Source organism: Bubalus bubalis, chromosome 23, assembly GCF_019923935.1.
Source record: "Bubalus bubalis isolate 160015118507 breed Murrah chromosome 23, NDDB_SH_1, whole genome shotgun sequence".
NCBI classification, from domain to species: Eukaryota; Metazoa; Chordata; class Mammalia; order Artiodactyla; family Bovidae; genus Bubalus; species Bubalus bubalis.
In genome coordinates this window covers 18,094,591-18,112,926 of record NC_059179.1, presented here as the reverse complement: position 1 = coordinate 18,112,926, position 18,336 = coordinate 18,094,591, and the positions used below count along the sequence as shown (strand labels likewise).

General features: G+C 38.5%; 1 protein-coding gene across 1 annotated transcript in view; it reads left to right on the top strand.

Moving 5' to 3' along the window:
- Positions 1-18,336, top strand: part of TM9SF3 (transmembrane 9 superfamily member 3) — a 58,846-nt gene that overhangs the window by 1,652 nt on the left and 38,858 nt on the right. Inside the window, exon 2 of the mRNA XM_025274151.3 lies at positions 7,724-7,919. Within this exon, the coding sequence (XP_025129936.1) occupies positions 7,724-7,919 (196 nt within the window). The remainder of the gene's footprint in view (positions 1-7,723; positions 7,920-18,336) is intronic.

The following is an 18,336-nucleotide window of genomic DNA, read 5'->3' as shown; positions in this document are numbered from 1 at the left end:
AGTATTTTACTTTTTTAAAGTGAAAGTCGGTCAGTCTTGTTCGACTCTCTGCGACCCCGTGGAAATTATACGGTCCATGGAATTCTCCAGAACAGAGTACTGGAGTGGGTAGCCTTTCCTTTCTCCAGGGGATCTTCCCAACACAGGGATCGAACCCAGGTCTTCCGCATTGCAGGCGGATTCTTTACCAGCTGAGCCATAAAGGAAGCCCAAGAACACTGGAGTGGGTAGCCTATCCTCCATTGGATTTTCTCGCGCAGGAATGGAACTGGGGTCTCCTGCTTTCCAGGCAGATTCTTTACCAACTGAGCTATCAGGGAAACCCCTTTTTATATTGTGTTTTATATAAACCGCTGTAATAGGGAAAAGAACATATTAAAATGTTACAAATTGGATGTGAATAAAAATATTAGATTAATTTACATGTTTAAAATGTAAATGGCAATTTAACTGAAATTTTATGGTAGGAACGTTTAATATTTTAAAGCTAGAAATTGAATATAAAATACTTGATAAAAGGTTTTTGAGAGAATGTCATGTATGAGAAAATTGTTGGACAAAAAAATTTTGACTCTTTTATTTCAGTCATGTTTACATTGAACTGCTCTCACTTGTTAATGCCTATTTTAAAAATTTAGGTATTTAAAAATTATAGGAAAAATAGCATGAAGATATATGTTAAAAATTTGTGTCATTATATATTTTTTGGCTATTAGCCAAGATATTTTATTTCTTAAAAGTTTCTTGAAAATATTTTTGAAAACTAGGCATTCACCTCAAACCGATAATAGTACTGAAAAGGCTATGGTCAAGTGATTTTTTTTTTTCCACCAAGAAGGCAGAAGTAGCTAGTGAAGACAGAATGATACTGAAGGGAGAGAAAAACTGTCAAGGGAAGGTTAGTGAGTAAGTGTTTAATAAATACTTGTGAAATTGGATTGTTAACCAAAGAACCATCTAAAAGTTAAAGTTTGCCCTTCAGATTAACTTTTTGTGAAGACAATTTCCAGATAGAAATAATAGCTAAGCTTTAAAAAGAAAGCAAGCAAGAAAGAAAGAATAGCTAAGCTTTTGTAGCAATATGTGGTAGGTACTGTCCTAAGTACTTAATATGTATTAACTTGTATTTTAAACACGTATTGATAATTTTGTGAAATGGGATTATGTTCTCTGCATAGATGAGAAAATGGGATGGCAAAGAAGTTACTTGCTTGAGGCTGCACAGCTAGTAACAGGTAGAGGTAGCATTTGAATTTAGGCAAACTGAATTAATAGTCTGCTGCACTCTCATAGGATATGCTCTACAGCCTTTTATCCTTAAAAGACAGGACAGTAAAACACTTGGTATCAAATTGAGTAATTTTCTGTGTTGATAATACTTTTAAGTGCTTAAAAGAAATGTTTGGGTAAGCCTGGTTTCATAGGGAATTGTTACTGAGGTTGTTTCAGTGAGGTTGGTTTAGTGTCAAAGGGGGACAGAAATGGGCATGTGACCCATGCCGCCACTTGGTGTGCGAGACATAAAGACTTAGCGGAATGCTGTGCTGTCACCATCTGAAGTTCTTAATACTTGTTTAGAAAGGAGTCTTGCATGTTTATTTTGTGCTGGGCCCCACAAATTATGTAACTGATCCCAAGAAGGAGCTACTACCTACTTAATGCAGTTCCTCAAAGCCCTTGATTTCTCTTACTTTACCTACTGGATTAGGATTCAGCTGACCATTTGAGTCATACAGTATTTTTTTATGTGCTTATTTGTCCAATGCTCTTAATATTCTCAGAAGAATAATGGGGAGGAAACATACTGCTGGCTTCTAGAATATATACACATGCAGAATATATAAAATGAGTTCCTTTCAGTTTTTAAATTACAGAACATACTCAAATAAAAATTAAAGAACACTTTCATGAAAGACAGGTTACTAATAAATGATTGAAGAATCATAAGAAGAACACTTAAGAGTGAAAGGTGTATAGGGTATGGCTCATGCTTGTTTGGATTTCTGAAAGTTGGAGCACTTGGAAACAACTAGAGTTAGATTATCATGTCTCCTAAGATTCCAGAGGACTCGTTAGAAAGATTGCAAATTGAGAATAGAATTTTAGAACTGGAAAGACTTAGGACCATTGAATTCAAGACTCATTTTCCTAATGACCTGAAGAGGCCCAGTGGCTGGCCCAGGGCCACAGGAAGAGTCTGAGCTACATGATTTCTAGTCCTTGTTTTTTTCCACCTGTCTTGTACATATAATTTCCATAGTAATACTATGTAAAAATATCAGCATCAAAAAATCAACAATCAATGGCACAGGAATCTTAAAAGCATTTTATCATTTACACTGAAGCCTTGACTTATTTTGGGCTCTGTTTCCTCAAGGTCACAAAATCAAAAAATTTTTTTCTGGGTCTGTCATATACCAGGCTCTGTGCTTGGCACAACAAGTGGTATTTAATCAGTGCTTGTTGAGTGACTTGAGTAATTGGGGAGCCGCCAGGGGTAAGAATATGCAAGGTTGGAAGTTTGATAACCCTGTTGCTTAACACAGACCATTGTTATTTAAGATGCATGGTCTTGAGGGTGCCTGTTGTGTTTTAGGGGCCCTACTAGGTTACAATTCCATTTCTTTGTGGCCCATTGTACCTCGTATGGGTAATGTTGGAAGGACCCGCTCTGTGCTTAGGATAGCCTATTCTCAGCATCTGCCATAAGCACTATTACACCACTGGGTTAAAAAAAAGATGTTTTGTTTGGTTAGACAAATGGAAGCCTTTAATCTTGATCTCTTTTGGGAGTATGGAACTCTTAAAACATATGTGAAGATTTATAAAGAGGATAAACTGTTTACTACAAGTGAACTTGTGAGTGTTCTAATATAGATCTAGTTTTAGGAAGTGCCAGAATTCATTGTCCTATTTTCAGCTGTACTCTATGGTAGACTAAAAGTTTATTTAGGAATAGAGTTATTTTGAGAGAGAGCAGTTATCTCAAGAGATTATCCAAAAATACACTAATAATTTGTTTGTATTCACATTCTGATGTATGTGTTTTAAGTAATTAAAAGGCATTGAAACTGTGATTTTTGAAACATTTCAGAACTGGATTTTGCTTTCTCAGATGTGTTTTAAAGTAAGCATATATCTTTTCCCTCATCTCATAAAAGTAATGGTATTTGGGAACTTAGTCTGAGTCTTCAGTTCTTTGCCTGTCTACATAAATTCTGGTTTATTTGGATTTTACATGAGATCGTCAGTAACCTTATCTCCTGAAGTGTTCCTCCTGAGAAAAGGTAATTCACCATGTCTATCAAGGAGGGAAACTTCTGTACCTGCACTTTCCCAGCGCGTATGCTATGCTATGCTAAGTCATTTCAGTTGTGTGCGACCCCATAGACGGCAGCCCACCAGGCTCCTCCATCCCTGGGATTCTCCAGGCAAGAACACTGGAGTGGGTTGCCATTTCCTTCTCCAGTTCATGAAAGTGAAAAGTGAAAGTGAAGTTGCTCAGTCGTGTCCGACTCTTCACGACCCCATGGACTGCAGCCCACCAGGCTCCTTCATCCATGGGATTTTCCAGGCAAGAGTACTGGAGTGGGTCCGTATTTAAATGAGAGACCCAACATTGGTCACTTCTTGAGAACAAAGGTCATTACTTTTGAGATTAGAGCACCAGGAGCTTCTTAGGAAGGTTTTTTTTCCTGTTGGGCAGATTAAAGGCTCAAATGGAAAAGTTGTTCAGTGTTTAGCACTTCCCTAGGTGCTTTGTACAACTGTACTTTACCCAAATTCATTTATTTAGTTTTTGCTCTTCAATTAATGAAGCTGATTAGGGATTAGCAAAAGTGTAGTCCTGAATTTATAAATGTGATACAAATTAGAATGATCTTGGACAAATTATGTAACATCTCTTTTTAGTTTTTTCGTATCTATAAAATGGGGAAAATCATGGGAGCTGTCTTATAAAGCTTTGAGAGATTAAATGTTTATATATATAAAGACCTTAGAACTGTGCCCAGCACATGGTATGTCCTTAAGAAGCCTCATGGAAGGAACCACCCCCATGTCCAGGGATCCTCGGATCCACTGCTATGCTTTACTTTTTCTCTCCCTTTCTTCTGATTACACCCTGCAGGTAAGTTATTAAATTCCATCTTGCTCTTTGGCAACTCAGTTTTTCCAAGGAAAGTATTTATAAAGAGCTTGCTAAGACATGGGGTGTTTTGAAAGCAAATTAGACTAGCCTTTTGGCCACACCACTGGTGTCTCAGATGGTAAAGAATCTGCCTGCAATGCCGGAGACCCGGGTTTGATCCCTGGGTCAGGAAGATCCCCTGCAGGAGGGAATGGCAACTCACTCCAGTATTCTTGCCTGGAGAATTTAATGGACAGAGGAGCCTGGCGGGCTACAGTCCATGGGGTTGCAAAGAGTTGGACAGGACTGAGCAACTCACACTCATGGCCGCCACAGGTGGAGGGGAGAGCCTTACCAGTCCTGTATCCACCGAGTTAGGGAGCCCAGGGACTTTTCCAGCAGCTTAGCAGAAGGAAAGGTTTTTCTCCTTAAAACGTTTCTTCCTTTTGGTATTTTCTTATTTCAAGATCTTTTAAGACACAGTTTTCTCTCTTGAAAAAGAACTCTCCCCTTGACCTTGTCTTGGAAATACTTACTCTCAGGGATAATCAAAAACTATAATGAAAAGTAAACATTTTAAGTTCTTGAAGTCTGTGGTCTGTATAAGGAGCAATGTAAAAGAAACATTTTTAACCTTAATATTCACCCTAATCTGTGTGTGTGTATGCGTGTTTATGTCTATATAACATATATATATATATATAAAAATATATATATGTATTTTTCCCCCCAATCCCTGCTTCAGTCCTCTTCCCAGAAGGAATCCTAGGCTACAGAATTGTACACATTTTGTTATAGTACAATTTGCATCATGTCATCAGAACTCTATTACCCCATTAGGGTTTCATGAATGTTTAAAATGAGTGACTTCAGAATGTGTAGTTAACACACACTATGACACTATGACCTTTAAATTATTTTAGTCTTATGTTTCAATCTGTATGAAATAAATGAATGCTCTATTTTAACAAGTGTTAGTGTTCAAGTTTTTGTCTATTTTTAGAGGAATATGAGTATTAGGATTTATAGAGAAGGTGTTCTGTTTATTTTTACAAGTTGTGAACGTTTATAAAATTTCTGCAGACTCTCAGCAGGATTAATGACAAGAATCGTTCCTCTCTTTCAGGGTTATAATCCTGAATGGGTACATGTGATTACCTCTCCTTACTTCTTTCAAAGGATGCCATTGCATTCAGTGCACATACTTAAAACTTCTAAGTTGCTAATGACCTTTCATTTCAGCCTTTCTTCAGTGTTTTTTCATCATATTTATTAAATATTTTTTGTGTACATGATACTGTGCCAAAAGGTTTCTACTCTGTGAACAGGTCTCAATTCTATTATAATACCAGCTCTGTTCAGTGGATACTGATTGGTTTAGAGAACTCTTCTGAGACTTGTTATGCTGTATCTGTATCTGTGCAGAAAGGAATACCTTGATTGACTAGTGCAGTGAGACCTTAAACGTTGGACAGATGGGTGATGTCATATGGATATTTTTCAAGCCCCTAAAGTAACAAGAATAGTTATGAATGGGGATCTATGGGTACATTAAGACTTTAGATTGGTTTCTTCATACATAAAGATTATGTACAGTTTTTCTGGATTCACTTGAAACAGCTTGTGATTTTCCATATTATTATTCATCCCAATCCTTCTGTGCCAAAGCAAAAATAATCATTCTTTTACTGTTGTCACAATACTCTTTTCACCTTAATTGTAACACTGTTTCTTCACTGTAAATCATTTACTTTTTTGTCTCCACTTTGGACTGTGATTTTCCTTTATACACTTAGGACAAGATTTACCTTTATAGCCTTAACACCTAGTACTGTGCTTAGTACATGTGTCATGTATTCAAAAAGTCAGGTAGTTTTTTATTTCCTTGATGAGGTACCCGAATGATGTCTTAGGACAATGAGACATTATGTTTGAAGGTGATTAGATCTAAGTCCTAGTTTGATGGTGGTACGAATCAAAAGAGGCAGATGCTTTATATAAGAATAGACAGTCAATGGTTTTTGGAATGCAGAGGGACTTGGGGATTGAGTCTCCATGTCTGAGAGGATAATACCATTAGAAAAAGTTTTGAGGGGTTGAGTTTGGGTGGGATGAGTTTGTTTGGGAGATCTTGGATTTTGATGGAAAATGTTTATTCATTTTAGATGGAGGAAAAGTGAAGTGAAAGTCGCTCAGTTGTGTCCAACTCTGCAACCCCATGGACTGTATAGTCCATGGGATTCTCCAGGCCAGAATACTGGAGTGGGTAGCCTTTCCCTTCTCCAGGGAATCTTCCCAACCCAGGGATGGAACCCAAGTCTTCTGCATTGTGGGCGGATTCTTTATCAGCTGAGCCACAAGGGAAGCCCGAGAATATTGGAGAGGGTAGCCTATCCCTTCTCCAGGGGATCTTCCTGACCTGGGAATCGAACCAGGGTCTCCTGCATTGCAGACGGATTCTTTACCAACTGAGCTATGAAGGAAGCCATTAGATGGAGGATTGGGAGTACTGTTTGGTATTTGGGCTGGTTGGTCAGGTTTCTCTTTTATATGTTCCATAGCACCCTGCCTGATTATAATTGCTCATTCAGTGTTCATCTTTTTGTTTAGGCTCTAAGCTCTAGTAGGGCAGGAAATGTGTCTTGTTCAAAGTTGTCTCAGTTATGAACACAATTATTGGCACATAGTAGGTACTCAGTAAATAATTGGTGGTATAAGCTCTGCACTGTTAGTTGACAAGCTGCATCTTATGTTGTCTTTCATTTATATTGCTAATTAGGATTATTAGTTTTAAAATCACTTGGTAACTACTCTTCATAGAATCATTGGAATTTTAAACTTGAGGTTTAGCAGTTTCCCCCGTCAGACCCTGGAAAGGTGAAGTCACTTACCCAAAGTCATTGAACCACAGCCCAAGTTTAGCTACATAAAGTATTCACTGATGGGTAAAGCCATAATTGTTTATTCAAAAAAATTTGCATGCAGTAGCTGTGTTTCAGGCTGATAAAGGGAAAGCCAGAATGATGACTTGGATGAGGTGTGGAGGTTTCATAGTATGGCTTTCTCTTCCTCTTTGGTCATTTCCTCCCTTTGACCAATGATTGTGGGGGGGAAAAAAAGGTGAAATTTTATTTGTGCTTGCTGACAACATTAGATTTTTGGAGTTTCCAGTGATTAACATAGGTTCCGGATAAACTGCTGATTTTGTTTCCTCCTTTGTCCACATTAGTATGGTGAATCATGTTGGTTCTAGGTTTATTATTATTTGATAGTGTAAATATTAAGTATAAACATATTCTTACAGGTTATTGGGGTTTATTTAAACAATATCTTCTATAAAACAAAGTCTGGAAAACATGAATCTGCCTGAGACCATAATCAGAATATATCATTTTAAAATTCACCAAATTTCATTTTTAATGTGTAGAAACTGATCATCATTTTGAAACAAGCTTCCAGCATTTTATTTTAAAGCTTCCAAAACTGAGATAGTGCATTTTTTTTTAGAATAAATGGCAAAATATTCCCTTAATTTGAATTAGATTTTTTTTTTAAACATATTCTTAACTTGCTTTTTTGGTTTGTTTGTTTCAGTATCAGGATAAAGAGGAAGTTGTCTTATGGATGAATACTGTTGGGCCCTACCATAATCGCCAAGAGACATATAAGTACTTTTCACTTCCATTCTGTGTGGGGTCAAAAAAAAGTATTAGTCATTACCATGAAACTCTGGGAGAAGCACTTCAAGGAGTTGAATTGGAATTTAGTGGTCTGGATATTAAATTCAAAGGTACGTAAACCTTAATAGTCCTCATGATAAAAGTTAGATTGTAGACCAGGGTTTCTCAACTTTGGCACTACTGACGTTGGGTCCAGATGATTCTTTGTGGGGGTGTGGGAGTGGGTTGTCTTGAACATGGTGGGATGCTGAGCAGAGTTCCTGGCCTCTACCCACCAGATGCCAGTAGCACTTCCCAGTTGTGACAATCAAAAACATTTTTAAACTTCGGTAATCACCCTTGTTTGAGATCCACTGCTCCAGACTCTCAAAGATGTTTTTAAGTTACCTGTATTATATTTAGAAAAGTATACTAGTAACTAACAAAGATTGGTTTCGAATATTTATAAAATATTCATGGATCTTGTTAATAAAATTACATTTCCTTAGCATATTTATTTCTGAAAGGTGTTTTCTAGTAAACTCTTTAGTGATTGGACATAATGTGTTTGGGGAAAGCTTTCATAGATTCCTAATGGAGTCATTTCCAGAGGTACAGAGATGTAATGGGCTGTATGGATACTTAAAAATTATGTGTAAAGTTTCAAATTCAAATTTGTACTATTGGCTCAGTGTGTTTATCAGTGTTGTATTGCTTTATCCTCTCAATACCTGTTTAGTGTGGTTTAAAATTTTAAGTCAAGGACTTGTTAAAATTAGGGGGAAAAATCCCCTATAGCTATTTATTATTTGTTTTATCAGTGCCCAAGAGTGTGTTTATACTTTTTATTTTTCTGTGTGAAGTTTGTCTCACCAGGTATTTCCTGCATGGACATTTTTACCTGGTGGGCAGACACCTACCTGAGTAATTGAATTTTTGCAGGATCTTTGATTAGGTGTCTTGATGTCTAAATAGAGCATGGATCTTATAATCAGAAGCTTTGAATTTTAATCTTGTTTCTTTTATTCTATTGATTTTTAGTAAAGTTGTTTACTCCAGTTTTAACTTTATTGTCTACATGTATGAAATGAATAGTAATGGCCCTCTGATATTTTTAGCCTTTTGGGAAAAGAGTGTGAAAAGAAGTATTTTAAAGATAATATTTTGAATGTAATGTTTAATTTTGATTTGTTAAATTCTGTTGTTTTTAGGATGTTTTTCCTTATTGTTGAAAATAGGTATACGCATTTACATTTTTTTTCTATATTATTCTTTGGGGTTTAATTATAAAATTAAGTTATAAATTTAAACCACAATGGCATGGCCTGTAACTTTATGAATTATTATAAACATGCCCTGAGGCTTGTTTTAATTTAATGAGGTAATTTATTTAATCAGAAATAAGGAGGAAACTTAGACTATGTGGTCTTTGAGAGCCTCAATACTACATTTATTCACATACTCTCTCCTCTCCCATATTTGATGGACTTCCCTGGTGGCTTGATACTCATGTCTAATTTATTAAAAAGGATCCAGAGAAAGAATAGACAAAAACACTGAGTCCTTCATTGCTCCTATGAACAGATTTCATCCCTTTTTGAAATCTTCACTTTTACTTACTAAAGAAGAGTTACTCTTTCAGCTGTCTTAATGATTCTTATTTTATTAGTTTCTTGAGGCTGAGATGGAAAGATTACTTAGATAGAGGGGGACGGTTTTCATGGGCTGTAGAAGTGGAATTTATTTTCCTTTCAGACCAAACACTTTTAGATAAAAGAATCAGAACTGGCTGATGTCACTCCCTAAGAGCCGACAGTTCCTTGGAGTTCTGTCAACCCTGCACTACAGCATGGATATGCTGCTAAAGGAGCTGCCACGTTATGTGGTCCAGATGCAATAGAAAAATGCTAATTAGACTTCTCTTTCAGTTGTAGATCCTTGGTCTCCCTGTTCAGAGATAAAGTTGATCACGCTTTGAAAAGTGTTTTGTGGGGTTTCTTGGTTGTTCTTGTATCGTAGAATTTTAAAGGTGGAATTCCGGACCTTACAGATTGTGACATCTGATTTCCTCTTAGGGAGGCCCAGAGATGAAACGATTTACCTAAGGCATACCGCAGCATGCTAATACTTGTCGAAACTTGAGCCCTCTGTCTCTGTGTGAACTGTAGAAGTATTTATATTGTTAATCTTTCATCCCTTAAGTATTTGATTTTTAAAGGTTCTTCTGAAGGCATACTCAAGTAAGACAATACAATTTTGGAAATACTGTGACACTAGGAAAAACTATCTATATACAAATACAGATACACACTTAGGCGTGCATTCACACGAATGTAAGCTGTTTTTTTTTACCTAGTAGATTCTGTCAGGCTAAATGGATTGGTGGTGTTTCGTAAAATGAAGGTCACTAAATAGATGCTTTTAGGAAACTGATGGTGGCGCAGTGGTAGAGACCCGCCTGCTAGTGTAGGCAGACAGGAGCGACTCGGGCTTGGTCCCTGCGTCAGGAAGATGCCCTGGAGTAGGAAATGGCAGCTCTCTCCCGTCTTCTTGCCTGGAGAATCCCATGGGTGGAGGAGCTTGGAGGGCTACAGTCCATGGGGTTGCCAGGAGTCAGACATGACTAAGCATTCTTAGAGGAGAAGATGGTAGTTTTGAGTCTAATGTAGGATACCCCTCTTTCAAGATTTTATGTACAACTTAGTTTTTTCCTTCCTTAATAGTTTTTATACTACCACTTAACAAAATGCTACATTGAGAACATTTAGAGAAAGTTAGAAAGAAAAGGGCATTCTCAAATTGTGTATCTTAGAGACTTGAAATCATTACCCTTTAATTTTCAAGGGTACCTCTCTCTTGGAGTCTTGCTTTTATGGAGTGGAAAGAACATGTGCTTTAGAGTCAGAGAGACTTGATACATCTCAGCGCTGCCTCTGCCTATCTATATGGTTCTGGACAAATTATTCAGCCTCTTTAATCTTACTTCCTCATCTTTGAAATGAGGGAAATATTCACTTGATAGAATCATCAGATTTAAATGAGATAATGCATATACATCATTTATCAAAGTTCCTGCAAGTTTACATTCAGGAAAAGGTCATTGTTATGAATACTAATAGCACATAGTATGTGTCTGTACTTCAAACTTGATTTTGTATTAGCAATTACAAAATGCTAATTGACTAAATTATAAAATTCAATTATAAAACAATAATTGAGTTTATTGACTATAGTATAGGATTTGACTTATCCTCAAGCTGCTGGGTGGTTTAGTTACTTCCACAGGGCCAAGGACAGTTGCATTCTTGTTCACTGTCGCATCCTTAGCTATTAAGTTATAGTGAGCTCTGATTGTCTGGCACCTGGTTTGTGCCTACTTGTTCTTTATGATAACTGGTTCATTAGTTATTTTTGTTGGTTTAACTTTAAAGTTTTTATTTTGTATTGGGGTATAACCAATTAACAATACTGGGGTAGTTTCAGGTGAACAGCAAAGGGACTCAGCCATACATACACATGTATCTCTTCTCTCCCAAACACCTCTCCCATCCAGGCTGGCACGTAACACTGAGCAAGAGTTCCATGTGCCATACAATGGGTCTTTATTAGTCATCCATTTTAAATATAGCCGTGTGTACATGACCTTCCCAAAGTCCTTAGCTATCTCTTCCCCCTGGCAACTATAAGTTTGTTTTCTAAGTCTGTGAGTCTCTTTCTGTTTAGTAGGTTAAGTTCATTTGTGTCATTTCTTTTTAGATTCCACATATGAGGGATGTCATTTGATATTTCTTTGTCTGTCTGGCTTACTTCACTCAGTAAAATATAAGATGGACTCTCTAGGTCCATCCGTGTTGCTGCAAATGGCATTATTTCATTCTTTTTAAAGGCTGAGTGATATTCCATTGTAGATATGTCCTACATCTTCTTTTTCCATTCCCTGGTCAGTGGACATTTAGGTTGCTTCCATGTCTTAGCTATTGTAAACAGTGCTGCGATGAACATTGGGGTGTATGTATCCTTTTGGATCATGTTTTTCTATGGTTATATGCCCAGGAGTGGGATTGCAGGGCCATGTGGTTGCTCTATTTTTAGTTTTTTAAGGAACCTTCATACTACTCTCCATAGTGGCTCTAGTAACTTACATCCCCACCAACAGTGCAGGAGAATTCCCTTCTCTCCACATCCTCTCCAGCATTTGTTGTTTGTAGATTTTTTTGGTGATAGCCTTTCTGACTGGTCTGAGCTGATATCTCATTGTAGTTTTGATTTGCATTTCTCTCATAACTAGCAGTGCTGAACTAGAATAGTAATTCTTAAGCAGGGGAGGTAACCAACCACTCCATTCCCTCTCTTACAAGAATTCTTGTGGTATAATGAACAATTAATATAAATATTAATTGTTGAAAAGTTGATGGCTTCTAGAGGGTTCCTTCCTCCTGTTTATTTTATTGATCTTCCCTTGAATTTTCTCTTCCTTGAATATTCCAAGTTAACAGAGGGGTTAACTTATTTTACTGGTATTTCTTCTACTTCTCTAGAGTGAAATGGTAAGTACTGCAGATATGGAGATATACCAGGGACTGTTTAAGACTCTTGTGTATTTCTAATTCAGTGATTCTCAATCTTGTCTATTTTCATCCTTGAAATAAACTTATAGAGGTGTATTATACCTATTTTTCAGACTAGGAAGTTGGGGCCCAGAGATGAAGTAAACTTGTCTAAGGATTCACAGGTGAAAAGTGGGAAAGTGAGAACGTGAACTAAGCAGCCCAGCCTTAGAGTTTGAGCTTTAACCAATTTGAGTTTTAACGACTCCAGTATTTCCCTTCAGATATCTGGCCGGGGTGGTAAAGCCTGATTTCCAAAGGGTGGGGAAAGGGCTTGGGAAGCTGCAGGTCCTTTCTTTCAGCCCGAATGAAGATTTTTGTTTTTGGTAACCCCACCCCATCTCCAGTCCCTGGATTCTCCAGTTCCTGCTCTTCGGAGGCTGGAGCCTCTCTGCTGAAGTTCTCTAGGGCAGGTGCCTTTGGTCAGCGGCAGGGGCAAGTTGAGGGTATTCATCTGGTTTTGTGGTGGGTGGGGGAGGGGACCTGGGCATCCAAGTCCTCCATACACGTAGTCTCATACAGTGTGTTCAGCCCTGTGTCTGTCTGTCCTCCACCTTTCCACGTCTGTGGTGCCTCCAGGTCCTGAGAGAGCCTCCTGTGTCCTATGACGACAGTCCTAGCGTCCCTTCTGTTACAGCTTCCTCTGCCTTATTAGTCGTTGCCATCTTCCATTTGTTTTCCATTTCCTCAACATTTATTGAAATCTTTTCTCACTGTCTTCCTTTCTGTCCTTGTGCGCCTACGTTCTTTTTCTTCCTTTATTGACATTTTAATGGAGTTTCAGAAGGTAAAAGACACTTGTGGTCAGTCTGCCTTTTTTAATTGGAAATCTGGAAACTCGATGCAGTACTTTGTTCTGTTGGTTTCAACTGAAGTGTTGTAGCTCAACCAGGCAGTTTGAATCTTATATTGAATCTTGACTAGATATTTTGAATTCATGGTGTTAGCAATTTTTTAAACTTTACACTAACTGAAAATTTGATAAGCACAGTCTTTCTATAAGTTCTTATTCAAACCATTGCTAACATTGTTTTCTTCAGATTGACATCTGTCTTTTTTGTTTTCAAAACAATGTGTGTGTATATATATATATTTTTATTTTAACAGTGAGATAGGATCAATGTACAAAATTTAGAAACTACAGAGAAGTGTAAAGAGTATAAAAATCACCTGGATATAAATACTAGTAATAGTTTTTTCTTTTTTCTGAGTATCTTTACAATCATTTGCATTATTTAAGATTTTGAATATTGGGTTCATGTTATTAGTATGATTTTAAAAATGTATTTAATGAGCACTTACATAATGTTTATTATGTGCCAGATACTGTTCTGAGCACTTGCTCATTTAATGTTATGTATTAATTAGTTTTTAATCTTTTTTTCTTAACATCTTATGAGCTTGTCCTCAGATTGTTAATTACTGTTTAAATGTGTTTGTTGAGTTTTCTGTGAGTGGATATTATAATTTCCCCCCATTTCCCAGTGGCAGTTTACTCATTTTCTTTCCTTCCTTCCCCCCTCCCCTTTTTTTTCTGTTAGAAATAATGATGCATTTGTCTATACTAGCACATAGGTACTTTATTTCATCTTTGACTCTTTCATTAGGTTAAATTCTTAGAAGTAGAATTACTGAATCCAAAGGTATACATGGCAGTTGTTTTTACATGTTGCCAGATAGCCACCTGGAAAAAAATTATACAGTTTATCCTGCCAGTCAGTTGGGTCAGTTAATATTGTTTATGTTTATGGTTATTAATTAACAGTGAAAATGCCAGTTTTTCAGTCCTTTTTTAAAAGGTTCATTCAGCAGTTTTTGAGTGCTTACTGTATTCCAGAGCCCTGTGGTAGGCTCTGGGTATACAAAGTTGAGTAACAAGCTCTGGCTTCGGGGGTCTGTAGACCCTCTGGAATTGTACTCTTAATTTTGATTGAATATGCATTTTCAGGGGATAAGGGAGATATCACTTTCATTGGATTTTCAGAGAGGTACTTATAGTCACTATCTGTGACTATATGGGCACTTGTTGTCCTTAAAACAGCTCTGGGACGGAGATAGCATAGATGTTATCTCTTTTACAGCTGAGAGACCTGAGGGTCACAGAGGTTAAGTGAATTGCTTTTATTCACAAAGGTAGTAGGTAATGATATCCAGACTAAAATCCAAGTTCTGCCCATTTCTCTATCATTTGTCTAAAGTGACTTCATGAGAAATTTTGCTGAGTGCTGCTGAATTTGAGATAGAATATTTTTGATTTTCCAATTCAGTAATGCTATCAAAAGAAAAAGTAAACAAAGGAAGGTGTGATATGTTCTTAGAGAACTCATGAATAATTATCACATTCTTTTTTCAGTGCTTTCACTATCTATTCAGTTATTAGTCTTGAGTGTTGTTGAGAATTGATTTACTGAGAATTGATTGAGAATGACAGATTTACTGGCATGTAGTTTCCAGAATCTACCCTTGCTTTCTGTTTGTAAGATCAGTGTTATATTTGCTACTTTATAACTTTGGTTTTCTTCTTTTTCCCCCATAAAAAAAATTTGCACTGGTAAGATCCTGAATCCTCTTCAGGATTCACAGGCGTGTCTCTCATGTGAAAAGAGCATGATGTTGTTGTTTAGTCGCTAAGTTGTATGCAGCTCTTCTGCGACCCCATGGACTGTAGGCCACCAGGCTCTCTGTCCATGGAATTTCTCAGGCAAGAATACTGGAGCAGGTGAGAAAGGTATATCCTGTTGTAATTTTAAAGTTGTGATTTGTGGTGATGGATTTTTCAGATTGTGTTCCAGTCATGTAGAGTGCTGAGTGGTGATTTGGTATATTCAGAGACATTATGTTCCTTGTCTTCGAAGTGGCTTCCTCCAGAGGGAAGTGCTTGTTTCAGTTGAGCGACCAAGCTCTTCAGTTATTGGTGATGTTTGTATTTGCTTACATGCCTGCAAGAGGAATTTCATTCAAATATGACAAACCTAGGTCCTTATTATAGCCTGCCATAATGATGTTTTCTCTTTTACCTCAGTATTTGTTTTCTAGACTTTATATCACTGAAAGATACTCTTCAAGACTTCTTTATCAATCCTTCTGAGATACTCAGCTGAAAAATTTCATTTGTTTATATTGGTATTTTCTCCTTACACCCACACACTTCCACACCCTCTCCCCCGCCCCCATTCACAGGCAGATGCATGTCTGTGTGCATACTTAGTAATTTCCTTTGTCAAATAAATGGAAAATCATGCTCTTAAAATTTGTTAAAATGTTTTGTTTATTTGTTCAGTGTTTGCTCTGTGCAGGATACTGAAACAGGCAGAGCTGGGGCTGAAAAAGGTTATGATCAGTTATAGACATTGCTCTCAAGACCTGGTGGTCTTTTTGAGAAGCTGAGGTACTGGTGTGAGGTTCTAGGTGGTGCAGGCCTAGGTGCTGTAGGAGTTATGGAAAGAAAGCCGTGGGGCTTCAGCGAAGGGGCAGGCTGTGTGGTTTCAGCAGTGAAAAGGTTGGGGAATCAGAGATCACTCTGTGGGGGACAGGGTTGAGGAATGGGAAAGATTTTAGGATAGACACGTGAGGTGGGGTTTACTGTACAAACCAAAGTCCAGAGGCCCCGGGAGCACAAGGTGTGTGGGAACTGCAGGTGGTTGACTTTGGCTAGAGTATAGGGAGAGAGGATGGTAGATAGTTGGGAAAGAGAGGGTTAAGCTAAAGTTCAGACTGTGAGGAATCTTTTCAGTGCTTTATATGGGCAAATGTCATATTGTATACCTCATAACTTCATCGGAGAAACTACTGCATTGTGAATGACAGTTACCAGTGAATGTCTGATTTAACACACGGTATTTGATGGCCTTGCAGAGGTAGCGTGAGTTCTCCCACGGCCACTGGGGCCATTTGTTGCTGCTCAACCTGGACCTTCCTGTGGTTCTTGCTCTCCCCTCTGTAGCTCCAGTTGCCTGCTGCCCTTGGTGCATTAACACAATCTGTGGAAATCCCATTTGGAGCCCTCTTGCTGGTAGTTCTCTTAGTTCCTTTTGTAGTAATCTCTTTCTTAATTCTCCCTTCCTTCTCCTGTGTTCAGTCTCAGTTTTTGCCATTATGAAAACCCTAAATTTCTTGCTGCCTTGAAAGGGCCTGGGTAGAAAGAAAACACGTATAGGAGCCATTGTTGTTGGATTGTCGTTGTTCAGTCGCCCAGTCACGTCTGACTCTTTACGATCGCATGAACTGGAGCACGCCAGGCCTCCCTGTCCCCCACCATCTCCCAAAGTTTGCCCAAGTTCATGTCTGTTGCTTCAGTGATGCCATCCGGCCATCTCATCCTCTGACACCCTCTTCTCCTGCCCTCAATCTTTTCCGGCATCAGGGACTTTTCCAGTGAGTCAGTTGGTCGCATCAGGTGCCCAGAATACTGCAGTTTCAGCATCAGTCCTTCCAATGAGTATTCAGGGTTGATTTCCCTTAAGATTGACTGGTTTGATCTCCTTGCTGTCCAAGGGACTCTCAGGAGTCTTCTCCAGCACCACAGATCAAAGGCATCAGTTCTTCGGTGCTCCACCTTCTTTATGGTCCAGCTCTCACAACCCTGCATGACCATTGGGAAGACCATAGCCTTGACTATACAGACCTTTGCTGGCAGAGTAATGTCTTAGCTTTTCAACACACTGTCCAGGTTTGTCATAGCTTTCCTGCCAAGAAGCAAGTATCCTCTGATTTCATGGCTACTGTCACCATCCGCAGTGACTTTAGAGCCTAAGAAGAGGAAATCTGTCACTGCTTCCACCTTTTCCCCTTCTATTTGCCATGAAATAATGGGGCCGGATGCCATGATCTTAGTTTTTTCAGTATTCAGTTTTAAGCCAGTTCTTTCACTCTCCTTCTTCACCCTCATCAAGAGGCTCTTTAGTTCCTCTTCGCTTTCTGCCATTAGAGTGGTATCATCCGCATATCTGAAGTTATTGAGGGTTGTTCTCCCACCTCTCTTGATTCCAGCCTGTAACTCATCCAGCCCAGCATTTCTCATGATGTGCTCAGCATATAGATTAAACAAACAGGGAGATAGCAGACAGCCATGTCTACTCCTTTCTCAATCCTGAATCAGTCAGTTGTTCCATACTGGGGTCTAACTGTTGCTTCTTGACCCACATACAGGTTTCTCAGGAAACAGGTAAGAAAATCTAGTATTCCCATCTCTTTAAGAGCTTTCCACAGTTTATTATGATCCACACAGTCAAAGGCTTTGGCATGGTCAATGGAACGGAGGTAGATGCTTTTCTGGAATTACCTAGCATTCTCTATAATCCAGCAAATGTTGGCAGTTTGATCTCTGGTTCCTCTTCCTTTTCTAAACCCAGCTTGGACATCTGGAAGTTCTTGGTTTGCATAATGCTTTAGCCTAGCATACAAGATTTTAAGCATGACCTTACTAGCATGAAGGGCTTCCCTGGTGGCTCAGACAGTAAAGAATCTGCCTGTGATGTGGAAGACCTGGGTTCAGTCCCTGGGTTGGGAAGATCCCCTGGAGAAGGGAATGGCAACCCACTCCGGTGTTCTTGCCTGGAGAATTCCATTGACAGAGGAGCCTGGTGGGCCAGAGTCCATGGGGTCCCAAAGAGTTGGACACGACTGAGCAACTCCCTTTACTGGCCTGGAGATGAATGCAGTTGTCCGATGGTTAGCACATTCTTTAGTACTACCCTTCTTGGGAATTGGGATGAGGAATGACCTTTTCCAGTCCCATGGCCACTGCTGGGTCTTCCAGATTTGCTGACATATTGAATGCAGCAGCTTGATGTCATCATCCTTTAGGGTTTTGAATAGTTCTACTGGAATTTGTCGCATCCACTAGTTTTATTAACTAATTATTATTAATATTTATTATTCTCATCTAAGGTTTATTCCTAAGGCCCACTTGACTTCGCTCTCCAGAATTTCTGGCTCTGGA